The sequence below is a fragment of the Cebus imitator genome, unplaced genomic scaffold (genome assembly GCF_001604975.1).
Source record: "Cebus imitator isolate Cc_AM_T3 unplaced genomic scaffold, Cebus_imitator-1.0 Scaffold403, whole genome shotgun sequence".
Classification (NCBI taxonomy): Eukaryota; Metazoa; Chordata; class Mammalia; order Primates; family Cebidae; genus Cebus; species Cebus imitator.
In genome coordinates this window covers 182,829-197,614 of record NW_016107718.1, presented here as the reverse complement: position 1 = coordinate 197,614, position 14,786 = coordinate 182,829, and the positions used below count along the sequence as shown (strand labels likewise).

General features: G+C 39.9%; 1 protein-coding gene across 1 annotated transcript in view; it reads right to left on the bottom strand.

Moving 5' to 3' along the window:
* The window catches only part of RHOBTB3 (Rho related BTB domain containing 3), a 53,600-nt gene extending 46,737 nt beyond the window's left edge, over positions 1 to 6,863 (bottom strand). Inside the window, exons 1-3 of the mRNA XM_017508854.2 lie at positions 6,221 to 6,863; positions 5,816 to 6,041; positions 470 to 656 (exon numbers count right to left, since the gene is read on the bottom strand). Of these exons, the coding sequence (XP_017364343.1) occupies positions 470 to 656; positions 5,816 to 6,041; positions 6,221 to 6,222 (415 nt within the window). The 5' untranslated portion in view covers positions 6,223 to 6,863. The remainder of the gene's footprint in view (positions 1 to 469; positions 657 to 5,815; positions 6,042 to 6,220) is intronic.
* Positions 6,864 to 14,786: the final 7,923 nt, after the last annotated feature.

Sequence of the window (14,786 nt, the reverse complement as noted above, 5' to 3'; positions counted from 1 at the left end):
AGCAATCCTTTCTCTTAGAAAGCACTGTCAGTGTTTTCAGCTCACTCAACATTATCTACCTAAAAATCCTGCTCTCAAGCCCACATCTTCATGTGAACAATCTATCCTTCCCAATTGAGTAGACTTTTAGATCATCAAAAAGAATTTGCTAGGGCTCAGCATCAGCCTAATACCTCTCATATGTCAAAATAACACAATTGCTGACTTCCATCACTACTGTAAAAGAGCCATTTAGAAGACAGAATTGCACCCACTGGAATCACAGAAGTTCATGATCCTCTCATGATCCTCTCAAACAACATGTTTGTTGTCTTTTTAGCATATCAAATGATGAAGCCATAGCTGCTGGCATTGAACCAAAGTCACTTTGGTTTTCAAAAACAACCTATTATTCATTAATAAACTTAGCACTATTTAAAATATATATAATATTGGCATGCTCACTATGAAAAGGATATTAAATACTTACCATTTTGTCTGGTACCAACAGCAGCAATAATTACTGGAACTGAATTTAATGCTCTTTTTATCACTGGAATATAATTATCCTTTACTTCATGGAATGAAAACTTGTCATTAACGTTGTATTTGATCACAATGATGTCGGCACCCCCAATTAGATTTCGAGAAGTGTACCAATCACTGTCAAATATGTCCTAAACCAAAATGCAAATAGCAATCTTTAGTCTACTTATCTTCCAATCAATTCTGAAATAATCCACAACATTAATTTCTGGAATTCATTAAAAATTATTTTAAAATACGTAACTACATGAAATTGAAAGTGTTTGCAGTCTGCCAACTCTCTCTTTAAAAATGTTTACTTACTCATGTAGCTTGGACAATTATGTAATGGTTAAACACGAGAATCTGAGAATTTCTGAGAGTCAGATGAAATAAGCAACTTTCTTCCATATTTGCACTTAAAAATAAGCCCTTTGTTTTAAAATTACACTATATTTTTATCAGCTCATACTTTCAAAAGTGTAACATTATGGCATTAGATGGAAGAGCAACAGTATGAGTAGCGAAGCTTCAAAGGCTTTTTTCTGTGACCCAGTTAAGACACCGCAGGATTTTCAGTGTTTTGAATTGCAATACATTTTAAATTCAGTGCAGTTCCATATGCTTTATCCAAATTTTCTTTTCTTTTTTTTTTTTTTTTTTTGAGACAGAGTCTCACTCTTCCACCAGGCTGGAGTACAGTGGCTCCACCTGAGCTCACTGCAACCTCCGCCTCCCTGGTTCCAGCAATTCTGTCTCAGCCTCAAGAGTGGCTGGGACTGCAGGTGTGCACCATCATGCCCAGCTAATTGTTGTATTTTTAGTAGAGACAGGGTTTCACCATGTTGACAAGGATGATCTTGATCTTTTGACTTAGTGATCTGCTTGCCTCGGCCTCCCAAAGTGTTGGGATTACAGGCATGAGCCATCGTACCTGGCCCATATTTTCAAAATTCATACATACTTTTCAACTTTATCCGTCCTTTGAACAGTACTGTATATATAGAGTATGTATGTGGGGTGAGGGAGGAATTTCTTTATTAAAAAAGACACTGTGTATTACAAGGTGTTAACATGGTAAGAAATATATTTTCAATTCATGTATTTTGCTTACATCAATTAAAAATTCAGGATGAACCCTTCCAGTTCCGAAATCTTTACTTTCGTGCTACAGCTAATAACATTTATATTTATTTAGAACCAGGCCATAAGTAACTTATTACAAACCCTTAAGTATACAGTGTTTTAAATTTTTTTTTTTTTTGGAGACAGTGTCTCACGCTCTGTCGCCCAGGATGGAGTCCAGTGGTGCAATCTTGGCTCACTGCAACCTCTGCCTCCTAAATTCAGGCAATTCTTGTGCCTCAGCCTCCTGAGTAGCTGGGACTACAGGTGTGTACCTCCATTCCAGCTTTTTTTTTTTTTTGTATTTTAGCAAAGATGGAATTTCACCATGTCGCTCAGGCTGGTCTTGAACTTTTGAGCTCAGGCAATCTGCCCATTTCAGCCTCCCAAAGTGCTAGGATTACAGGCATCAGGCACCATGCCTGGCCTGGGTTGATATTTTAAATATAATTTTTCAAAGTTTTTGTATGAATAGTGATGTAAGGAAAATATTTTTAGGTATCTTAATTCCACTACAAAATATGTACAAGTAGTTTTCCTCTCACATTCTAATTAACTATTAATCATCTGTCCTTTTATGTGGACTTTGGTGCATATTTTTAGAATGTAATAAAGCTAGATTAAGGAAATAGCTAGCTGTGACGAACAGGTCCAAAAGCTGTTGAGTTATGAAAGTTCATACTTTGAAATATGAGTCTAAAAAAGGGTTAACAGTGTTTGAATCAGGCAACCAAGGTCTATGTGACAGAGCTTTTATCCTACGATGGAAAATTCTGGAGGAGTATCACAGAGCAATGCCCTTCTGCAGAGAGAGCTTCTTCTCATCAGTGCCTCCTCCGGTTCCCATACGCTCCCAGCCACCCATTTCCCACAAGTACGTTCAGAGTTACATGAACTGCAGATTTTTCAGTCACAAACACCCTATCAAAACTGGGATGCACAGAGTATTTCTGAAGGGAGGTAAAAGAACAACAATAACGAAAAGGCAAAATATGGACTATAAACAACAAAGGCAAAGGCTTGAACTTGGTAGAGGGTGCAAGGGAGGAGGAGGGAAGTGGGACACAGTGCAAGAAAATGGGAAAGCTTCCCAGCAGAGCTCTCAAACTGCCAAATCCCAAACCACACAACCTATTCGGTTCCAACTGCATGTGTTATAGCATTCAAGTTCAAAGTATACAAGTATAACAGAGTGCATAAGTTTAACAAAGAAGGAAGACAAATGAGATAAAAAACTAAACAAAAATGGGGCCAATATTAAGCAGCCACTTAACTCCAAGAAAAGAAATCAAAAGTAGCTGCTTTTCAAATTCCAAATAGTTCAAATTTCCAGAGTTACTGAAGAGGTATACAGGGAAAAGGAAGACCTTTAAGGGAAAATATTGTGAAAAAATGGGTCTGGGCATTGTTACCTCTGTGCGATTGATGATGTGAAAACTATAAATACTTTTATTTGTAATCCAAATCAGAGCTTCAAACCCTGCAAAGAAAACTGTGAATCTATTATACCACTTCACTGCTTTTTGTGAAGTATTTTTAATAAACAGTAAAAGATATAGAAATTGAAATGAAATAATAATGTACAATACCAAAAATACAGATGGAAAAGAGAAAGAAAGATGCACTAAATAATGGGCTACGTTTAATGAATCTGTAGCACATTTGTTTTAAAAGTGCCAAGTATATAACGCAAGGATCCAGGGTAAGGCTAAGGATCTACAGAAGAGAACTAGGGAAGAGAAACACAGCTATCTTGTTTCAACTCCAAGGCAACAACAACACAGCTCTTCTCAAACTATATCAAAGAGAAAATACTCCAAAGAATTATGAAGGAAATCAAATTCTCCCACTCCTTGTAAATCAGTTCCAGGTTTTCCTCTAGGGGGTTATGCAACACAAGGCTTGGAGCCACATTTGGAGAATTGAACTCATCTTAAAAAAAAAAAATCGGAATTCCTACAGTGAAACTATTTTATTTTGCTTGATTGTGGGGCTGCATGTATGAAGTATGACCGTCGCTGCCCCAGCATACTGGTACTGCAGTTGTACAAATATTGAATGACCTGTGAAAACCTTACTTTTGCTTAGTATTAATATAAGTGATACATAACCATACTAAAGTTATAACAAACACTTAATTTTTATATTAGCTACCACTTATAGGCACTTACTAAATGCCAGCCTCTATACTTAGAACTTGACATGTGCTGGTTTCTCATTCACTTCTCAGCACAGCTCCAGGAGACAGATTATTATGTAGATAGGGAAAATAAAGCTGAGAGAAGGTAAATGATTTAACAAGGACACACAGGCATGAAATGGCAATGTGAGAATCCGAAATCAGATCCTTTGATATCAAAGGCTGTGCTCTATCTGCTCTGCTATATTTAATATTCTGATTCCGTACATACTCAAATAACAGTTGATTAATGCAATCACAGTTGTAGTATCTCTGATGGGCTTTACTTACCACCAAGTGAAGAAAAGCACCTTATAAAGAGCAACCCTAGAAATGGAATCTCATGTCTGAAAACCTCTATAACCTAGAAAATTGTACTGGGTTACAAACTTGGTGCCTTAAATAGGGCCAGAGTCTAATCAAACAAAAAGTGATTTGCATAATAAACCATAACAACCAGCTTACGGCAAAAATTCCAACTACAGAGGCTTATTTTATCCATTTGGAAGATTTCATTTTACTAGACAAAGTATATGGGATCACAAGCATTGCTGTTCATGCAATTAACAATATAAACAGGAAAATGTTAACAGCTCATATTAAATACAGGGAAAGCAATCCTAACATTCTAATGTAACTAATTTTATTTTCCCTCAATTTATTTACTCTATTCACTAAACATTTGTTCAACTGCATGTTGTACCGTTATGTTTTTAGACTGTAAGATCTTTCACGATGAAAGACCCAAAGTAAAAGAAGTGTTTCATTTGCCTGCATAGACTCTGGCCAGTAAATTCTCCATCAATACTTCTTATGAACAACGTCATCACTATTATTACTAGGAGTTTAATACAACTTGGGGTTTAATAGCATCTCTTAATTGAAAAGGCCTGTTTTGAATTTTACCAAATTAACATAACTTTCTTCTTTAACTGAAAACTTATACGAGCAAATGATCTTTTCTTTCTGTTATATGAAAATTTGCATAAGAAATTTTTCTAAGTACATTTTACACATTTTTTAGAATGATGTGATAGTTTCCTATTGCCCTGATTCAGTTTTTTAATATTGCTGTTTAAATATGAAATCTCACACAATGATAATTTGTATTTTTTCAGGCACTACACTTTCTTCTGTTATTAAATGCAACATTTAGCTGAAACATAGGTAACTCCAATATCAGAAAAGAATCAGAGATTTTCAAATAAGATTAAAAGAAAACATTCAAAACATGTTATTGTATACTGAAAATACTTACATGTGTCAGGAAGTAAATTCCCTTTTCCTTTTATCAAACACTCAAGGATCACACTATAATTTATCCACTTCAGTACAATTTTGTTTAATTATTGCAAATTTTAATTTTTTAAAAGTTTTCCACGCCACATTAGTAATATTCTGATTTATGAATTACCAAAACAAATGGCTAATACATAAAGAGTATTTGCATTATTAAAATTAAAATTTTCAGAGCTCAATTAGTAGTGCTGTAAATGAGTCATTTAAAATTAACTCCCAGTCCCTGCCTTTTCCTCCACTTTCAGGAGGAACTATTTCTGAACTGTCCCAGTGAAAAGTATTTTTGCCTGTGTTGAGCTTTGAGAGGGCTGTATTTTTAGAACACCAATATTACACTATCACCCACAGGGTAGGCATTAAAAAAAAAAAAAACACTGCTTTTTGCTGGTGAAACTTAGTGACCCCATCCCTCGGAGTTGGCACATTCAACTGTCAGCTGTCTACCAAGGGACAACCCACAGTCCTGAAGTGTACCAGTAAGTGCTCCACACTCCCACTGGGGCCTTTTATCTTCCCAAGAGTGTTCGCTGACGGGGCTGTCCCCTGCCCAGTGAAACAAAGGACCAAAGATTTTCTCAAAAATGTTTAAAAATTCGACCCATGTAACGCGGACACTCCACACTCACGGAAGTGAGCAGAAGGGGGAAGAGGTAAAAAAAGGGAAAAAAGCTCCTTCAGCCCCGGCGCGGAGCAGCTGCTGTTCCTTACCCAGACGGGACAGTCGTGGACCACCAGCTTGACATTCCCAAACGCACTGGCCTGATACTCTGTGAACACGGGACGCGCGACCGTGCTGGCCGCGTTCAGCAACAAGCTGCTCTCGTCCCCCGAGACCAGAGGGCTCCTCCCCAGGTAAGTGCGGATGAGCCCCGACGGCCGGTTGTCCTGGTGGAACGCGTCCCCCTCGTTCCCCAGCGCCACGATGTGGATGGACCTGCACGGACAGAGAGGGGGCGAGGGGAGAAGGGAAGCGCGGTCAGCGTGCGGATCCGTCCTCGGAACAGGAAGTGCAGGGGGCCGCGCGCGGCCAGGGTGGGCAGCAGCAGCCCCTGTCCCTGGGGCGCACGGCACGCGCTGGAGACAGACAATGGCCGGACGGCGGCGCGTACGTACATGATTTCAAATCCAAGGGCAGGGCGGCGACTCGGAGAAAAGCAGCGGCTCACGGCCTCGCGTGGCCCCCGGGCGGCGAGTTCACCCGCAATCCGTTCATCCCCGGCCGCGTCCCCCTCACGCACCTCCACCGCGGCGGGGCCGACGCAGAGCGGGGCCGGGGCCGCGCTAGCCAGCGAGCAAGCCCGGGGCGTGGGGGCCGGGGCGAGCGGGCTGGGGGCGCGCTGCCGCCACTCAGGGAGCGCCCCGGAACATCACCGGGCGTGGGGCCGCCGCAAAGCCCCGAGTGGACGCCGCTGACCGCAGTCCCCTCTTCACCGCGCCTCCTCGGCCGGCAGCTGTCGCCTCCCGCTGCTGCTGCCGCTGCTCCTCCTCCTCCCGGCAGAGAGCGGGGGGGTGGGGGGGGGAGGGTCGGGGAGATCGGGGAGATCGGGGCCTCCGCCCCCTCGGCGGACCGGGCGCAGCACGTGCCGGCCCCGGGGGTCTGGCGGACGCGGGGAGATGCGCTCCTGGCCGAGGCCACGGAGCTCCGGCGTCGGCGTCCGGACACAAAGGAGCGGCCCGCGCGGGGCGCCGCGGAATATAAATTAATAAATACAACGTCCCAGCTCGAGAGCTCCCGGCCGCCAATCCGCCTGCAGCAAGTTTGTTCAACTCGCAAGGCCGTAACCAGAGCCAGGAAAGGGGGGTGGGGCGATGGGGCCCCCCCGCTCACTCCGGACTGGAAAAAGAAGGTTAGGAAAGCGAGGGATTCCAGCCCGAGCGCCGCTCCAGCCACCCGAATCCTCCCGGTCTTGGCCTTGACCAAAAGTGCTTTACCGCGTCTGCCGCTTTGTCATTTGTCAACATGCGCTACAGCTGTTTTCTAAAATCACACTCATGAGAAAAAATAAAGGCAACATTCATGCTGCCACAGAAAGGGTTCTTTGTTCACACACCAATTAATTTGCTAATGTCGCCTTGGGGGGGATTATTTACTATTTCAAGCTATATTTAGCATATTTTACCGAAAACTTGAGGATTTTAAAGGCTGGGATTTTTAGTGTGATCTTTTTCAAAGGAAGTTACATATGGGGGTTTAACGTGTTGGTGAGTTAGCAGACCAACTGAAATAATGATCATGTGAATGCAAAGATACTTTAGACTCTTTCATAATAATGCACTGAAGTAAAGGTTATGAATATCTCCAACGTGCCTCAAACTACCTCAATACAAACGAACACTGGAATCCACTTACTAACACCGAAATGGGCCAGGGATTACTCTGGGGTTAGGCTCCTCCATGCGGTATTAAAATTCTTACCAGTACCCTGCTCTGTGTTGAAAAGAGTTGCTTATCCTTTTTTCTATTTATTTTTCCCTTCTGTAAAATTGGACTGTTTCTTTTCTCAACTGAGCTGTTTTGAGGGTATGAAAGGGGGGTTATTGAGTAGGGCAGTAAAAAGACTAGGATAACAGCTGACTTGCTCAGTTGAAAGCAGTTTAATAGTTTCTCTTGCTCAGAGAGAATATAATAAGAGACATTCTTTATGTGGTCACTGATTTTTTAAAAATCTGATTTACCTTTGCATTCTGTATGATTTCTATTTTAGTCTCTTGAACCTAAACCATCCTTTGAAATTTCAGCGTGCAAGATCACCTTTTATCTTGGGTTAATAGAAAATATGTTTTCTCATCAGTCTCTTCCAGAAACCCACAAGTGGAAAGGAAAGACACTAGGATGGATGCATGGATAAAGGAAATGTGGTATATACATGCAGTGGATGATTAGCCTTTAAAAAAGAAGAAAATTCCTTCATAAACTACAACATGGATGAACCTGGAGGACCTCGTGCTAAGTGGAATCAGCCAGTTGTAAATCACAAAAAGTGATTCCATTTATTTGAGGTATCTAAAGTAGTCAAACTCTTAGAAAGTAGAATAATTGTTATTACCAGGGGCTGAGGAGAGGAGAAAAGGGGAGTTTTTCCACAGGTGTAGAGTTTCAGGTTTGTGGGATGAAAAAGTTACCGAGATCTGTTGCACGAGGTGCACGTATAGTTCACACTACTGAACACTAGAAAATGATTAACATGGTAAATATTGTTATATTTTATGATGATATAAAAAATAATACAAAAATGAAACAAAAAAGACACCAAAATTGTTGACAACTGGGAAGTATCAGGGAGAGAGAAAGTATTCATTTTTTCCTTAGTTATTCAATATGTGAGCCAAGCCTGTGCTGCGTAGGCATGAAAGATCCCAAGATACATTAAGACTGTTCCTTGACCTCAAGAAGCTAAGGCAATTTGTTACCAGGAAGGGGTCCCCAATCCAGACCCCTAGAGCACTTGGACCTTGAGCAAAGAATTCAGGGCAAGTCCATGAAGTAAATAAAGCAAGTTTATTAAGAAAACAAAGGAATGAAGGAATGTCTGCTCTGTTGGCAGAGCAGTGTCATGGGCTACTTGACTGAGTGTACTTATAATTATTTCTTGATTATATGCTAAACAAGGGGGGGGTTATTCATGAGTTTTCCTGGAAAGAATGGGCAGTTCCCAGAACTGAGAGTTCCTCCCCCTTTTAGACCATATAGGGTAACTTCCTGACCTTGCCATGGCATTCGTATGTTGTCATGGTGCTGATGGGAGTGTCTTTTAACATTCTAATGTATTATAATTGGCATATAATGAGCAGTAAGGATGACCAGAGGTCACTTTCCCCACCATCTTGGTTTTGGTGGATTTTGGCTGGCTTCTTTAGTGCATCTTGTTTTATCAGCAAGGTCTTTGGACCTGTATCTTGTGCTGACTTCCTATCTTACCCTGTGGCTAAGAATGCCTAACCCCTGGATTGCAGCCCAGTAGGTTTCAGCCTTAGTGTACCCAGCCCCTACTCAAGATGGAGTTGTTCTGGTTTAAATGCCTCTGACATATTAATTAGTTTGTGAATATTAGCACACTCAATCCTTTTCAAAACATTCTAGTTTCTTAAGTGATTATGACACAGGCCTATGCAGTCAGTAAAATAGGTACAAAATAAAAGATAAAGTTCAGTGAATGTTGAGAAGAGAGCTGTACTTTCTATGTCAGATAGAAGTTCATAGAGGAAGTAAACATTGTCTTAGGTCTTAAAAGATTAAGAGTTTGTTAGATTTGGAGGAAGAAAAGGTTAGAAGGGAAGGAGTATTTGAAAGAACTGGACAGACATCACATGCAAAACTATAAAGACATGGAAGATCATAGCCCGTCCTAGGAACAGACAGAGGTGAAGTTTGTGCTGGCATGAAGACTTCTATATTAAAGCAGGTAGAAAAAAGAGTGGTGGAGTCTTCCCAAGAGATTTCTGAAGTCAGATCTGGTGATACTCAAGCTGCAGATTGAGAATCTGGTACAAAGCCTGGTAACATACTCACCCAACCTGTTTTCTCTTCTAAGGTAGCTAAATGACAGTTCTCAAACTTTGTGCATATAGATAGAGCCACATGATTAGTTCTCGTCAACAGAATATGATCCCTGTTGAGCAGTAAAGAAGTGTGCCTCTCCATTCTCTTTTTTTTTTTTTTTTTTTTTTTTTGAGACGGAGTTTCGCTCTTGTTACCCAGGCTGGAGTGCAATGGCGCGATCTCGGCTCACCGCAACCTCCGCCTCCTGGGTTCAGGCAATTCTCCTGCCTCAGCCTCCTGAGTAGCTGGGATTACAGGCACGTGCCACAATGCCCAGCTAATTTTTTGTATTTTTAGTAGAGATGGGGTTTCACCATGTTGACCAGGATGGTCTCGATCTCTTGACCTCGTGATCCACCCGCCTCGGCCTCCCAAAGTGCTGGGATTACAAGCTTGAGCCACCGCGCCCGGCCTCTCCATTCTCTTTTATCTTCCTGTCCCAACCACATGAAGTCAGGTCAACCTTGAAGCCAGGTGTTTGAAGCTATTAGCACTGCCGTGTGGAACCAATCCTTGAATGACTAGTTAGAGCAGAGCCTCCTCACAGCATGCATTGTACTGTGATTGGAGTGAGAAATAGATCTTCAGTGAGTTGAGCCAGACATTTTGAGGTCAATTATTACAGCCGCTACTGTTATTTATCTTGGCAAAAAGAATATCACAGATGGTCCATTTCCTGGTATCTTAAAGATATTTTCATAATTTTCTTATGACCTCTTTTTTATGGTCATTTCTCTTTTATTTGGTTTGTGTATTTGTAGTTTCTCTCATTAGCACATTTTAAAAATTTTATTTTACCAGTGTTAACAGAACGGATATCACATGTCCTCCAACCTCAGGGTCACTGGGGAACACACAGGAAAGGCTTCCAACCCAAGCAATATTTTTTTCCGATTTCAGTGGCTAAAATGCCACCATTTTGCATTCACTCTATGAGATGTTCTTGTCCCTAAATAAGATGTAGCATAAGGTACAGTGAGGACATGTAAAGTAATTGGGTGGGCTATTACTAGTCCCCAAATTGTGAATATTCATATACCAGCTATTAAAAAATATTTTGGTTCCTCAACAGCTGGAGAGGAAGCAAGTGTTGGTGAGGGAGGCCTAGAGATATAGGCTTAACAGATGATCTTTTCCAACTATGTTTCAAGGAAAACTAGGTTTCCATAGAAGTTTAGGAGGTGGCAGAAAAAGAGTAGGCAGTGAGATCTGGACTCTGACACCGCATCTTAAAGCCAATTAGAGCAGTCTTATTGCCATCTTAAAAAAAAAAATTAAAGTTTCATATTCATTTTCATTAAGAAGATGGGTTTTCTCAGGTTAAAAACAAACACAAGTTTTAACACCACTTATCTAGAGCCAGAGTCTTCAAGGTGGGGTACAGAAGATGATCCCTGAAATTCCAGAATAAACTTCTAACCACAAACTTTTTTTTATTTACCAAAAAATAAAAAATAAAAGGGAGAAACAAATTAAGCTTTACTAATAATGTCGGGATTTGTGCTGGTAGCCCAGGTTGACCAGTAAGTGAGCAGACATAAGGAGTGTTGGGGGCGTGGCAGCAGCAGGATGCACAGTGAGGGGTGGGGGGAGGGCTGCCTCCTTTGTTCACTTTCAACATATTGCCACATGTTGCAGTTTCTGTATCTAAGGGGATTTGTGAATGATATTAAGTAAACTGTTACAGCAGGAACCAAGGGAGACAGTGTTAAAAATGCAAGAACAAGCAAACACGACCAGCCAAGCTGACGTTTCTGACACTCCTCTGGAGCCACATTGCAAGGTAAAAAACCAATGACTCATCAGATTTGCCAAGAAGTTGACCATAATAATGGATTATAAAGAACACTTTTAAGTATGAATTTACAACCATTCTTGCTAACATTGATTTAACCCCAAGTGCATATTATAGTTGATAGACAATAATATTCTGAACCAATTGCAATTAGCTAGCAATGTAAAAGCTAAACATCAAAGTATTGAAGGCAAACTCAACAATGTTTCTAGCACGCTTAAGTAGTATACTATATACGAGTCAAAACTTTCAAGAAAAGTCACCAAGAATAAATGCTACACAGTCTCTTCAGAGCTTTCTTAAAAATCAGAATCAAAAAGCCACACGCTCTTGGGGAAATAGTTTTCTTCTTGCCAAGATAAAAATATCTGAAATAATACATAGAACACAAATGGAAAAAAACAAACAAAACTGCATTCCTTTGTCAGCAAATACCTTGAGGATATTCATATAAAGTTTTGCTAAACATCAAGTCATAAGTATTTGAACAAGTTAAACAATGTGGGAAGTCTACTATAAGGTTAAACTGAAAGCACAGATGTTCTTAATATGTTCCACTTTATGGTATTTGAGAAATTCTGTTTCAGTGTAGTATTTATTACATTGTGTTTCAATAAATGAATTACATTTTGAAATGACTTTTTCTGTGACCCACTAAAGAAGAGCTGGAGTAGAGAAGACATTTTCTCTTCTACATCTTTTGACAATACTGTAAACAATAATTGACTGTTTAAAAATAAAAACTTTATTTTATGCAAAACTTGTTTACCTGTAACCACTGATGGAGTAGTTGTTTTGACTAAACATTTTTTTAAAAAAAGAGAAGAATTCCAAGCCAACATTACAATGAGACCAACCACATGAAGTTCATTCACAGCATATCTCATATGCAATTTATTCTAGCAAAGAAGCTGGAGCCAGAATATACAACATTGTAAGAGGTTATACAAATGGTTAATTATGTAGAAACAAGAACTTTGTAGCAGCTTGAAACAAAAGTTTTTGTTGTGCAATGTAACACACATACAGAAAAGTGCAGAAAAGCTATGCACATGATTTAATAAATGTAAAATAAACATTACTGAAGTCTCTTGGGCCAAAAATTAGAGCATTATCAGTGCTCATGCAAAGGCGTGTGCATGTGTGTGTACACACATGGCACCCCTCTTCAGCTACAGACCTCTTCTTTTCCTCAGAGGTTATAATGAGCCTGGCTTTTGTAATGCTTATTCATTTTTCATTGTACTTTTACTACCTATATGTGCATTCTTAAACAGATAATTTGCTTCTTTTTGAATTATTTCTAAGTGGGATCACACTGTATGTATTTGTGTCTTGATTCTTTTATTCATCATCATTTGTAAGACTCAGTGGTGTTGATGTAGCTGTGGTTTGTTTGTTTTTCTCCTTTTCATTGCTGAATAGCGTCCAATGAAAATACATGCCACCATTTATTTATCCATTCCATTGTAGATAGACTCATGGACTATTCCCAGTTTTTGCCTATTATAAACAAAGCTGCTAGGATCACTTTTGCTCCAAAATATAGTATATATGTGGGTGTGCTAGGTCACATGGCATGTGTATGTCCAACTTTCTACACATAATTTTTTTTTTAAGACATGGGGTCTCACTTTGTTGACCAGGCTAGACTCAATTGATTCTCCCACCTCAGTCTCCCAAGTAGCTGGGACTACAGGCGCATGCCACCATGCGCAGTATATAAAGTATATTTCTTTATATACTTAAGTATACTTATTATGTGCCAGGCATTACATTAAGTGCTTTGCAAATATTGACTCATTTAATTATCACAGCCACCCTCTGGAGTAGGTTGTATTACTATCCTAATTTACTGGAGAGAATATTGGGCACAAAGAGATTAAGAAACTTGCCCACCTGAAGAAAGAGGCCAGAAACTTGAGGATCAGCTGAGGTCAGGAGTTCGAAACCAGCCTGGTGAACATGGTGAAACCCCGTCTCTACTAAAAATAAAAAAATAAGCCAAGTGTGCTGGCTGGAGCCTGTAATCCCAGCTACCCAAGTGGCGAGTAGAAGAGCTGGGATTCCAATTCAGACAACTGGCCCCAGGGTCTGTACCCTTACCCACTGTTTGAAACTGTCTCCTTCATTATGTAATATTTGTGATTGAAAACAATGCATGTAACCTATAAAAACTCTTCTATCTTATAGAACTCTCTAACTCCTTAAACGTTTTCCAAATATAATTTCAGTCAATTTTTAAACTATGTGTTAAACATATAAAAATGTAATACACTTCTGATTAGTTTCAGAAACAGATGAGTAACATTTTGCAAGAGGGAAATGTATTCATCAAATATCAACCAAAATCTTTGCATAAGGGGACTAAAAAATGAGAATCATGAAGCAGTTCTTCCATTAAATTCCACATAACTTTTTAAGCTCTTTCAGAGAGCCTTAAAATAAACTGAACATAAAACCAGATATCTGTATTGCTGTGCTGTGAAGTATAAACCAAGATTTTAAAATGAGACATGTTCAATTATCCTTCTCTCTATAAAGCTTTATTGACAATAATTTTTGAGAGGAAAATTTCTTTGCATCACTATTAATACATTATATTATGATGCAATTTCTTTGCATCATTATTAATACATTATACTATGATTGACTTGATCTTTACTTCATCTATTAAAAATTGTCTATTTGTGTTTTGTTGTATTCATAGTAATATATGCATGTAATTTAGAAGGCCCTTGGGAGTGTGCTCACATTGCTTTCTGATGGGGTACTCGGTTCAGAAGCTTCAAAGACTGCCTGGCGGGGCTCCTGGCTGGTGCCTTGAGCTGTGCTCTGCAGGAGAAACGCAGAAGGACAGCACAGTGAAGCTGGGGCTGCCAGGATGCAGAACACACACTGGGGCTGGCTGCTGTGGTAAGGGAGGCTGCGAAACAGGAAGTAAAGGAGAAATAGCGAAAAGCAACACAGAGAAGCTCCAGACCCACTTACCTAGAAATCAGCTCTGTGAAAAATGTATTTGTATTGTTTTAACTAATCTAATGAGAGAGAAGTTTTGCAAATTTACCCAAAAATTATAAAATTTAAGATTAGCTTTTTTTTTTTTTTTTTTGAGTTTGCACTTACTTCATGAGAGTGACCTAAGCAAAGTCGTCCATCAGGGCCAATAACGTTTCAGTCAGTCTTCAACAAAGTTGACTTTACTCATTTTATTCCCTGGGTGATTCTTCCCAGAGAAGAAGCCTACAGACTTCTTCTAAATTGTTGATTTATTTTAAATTGCAAGGCTGTAATCTCAATTGTGTTTGGAGAAGCTGAAGTGAGAATCTAGAACAAGCTTGTCC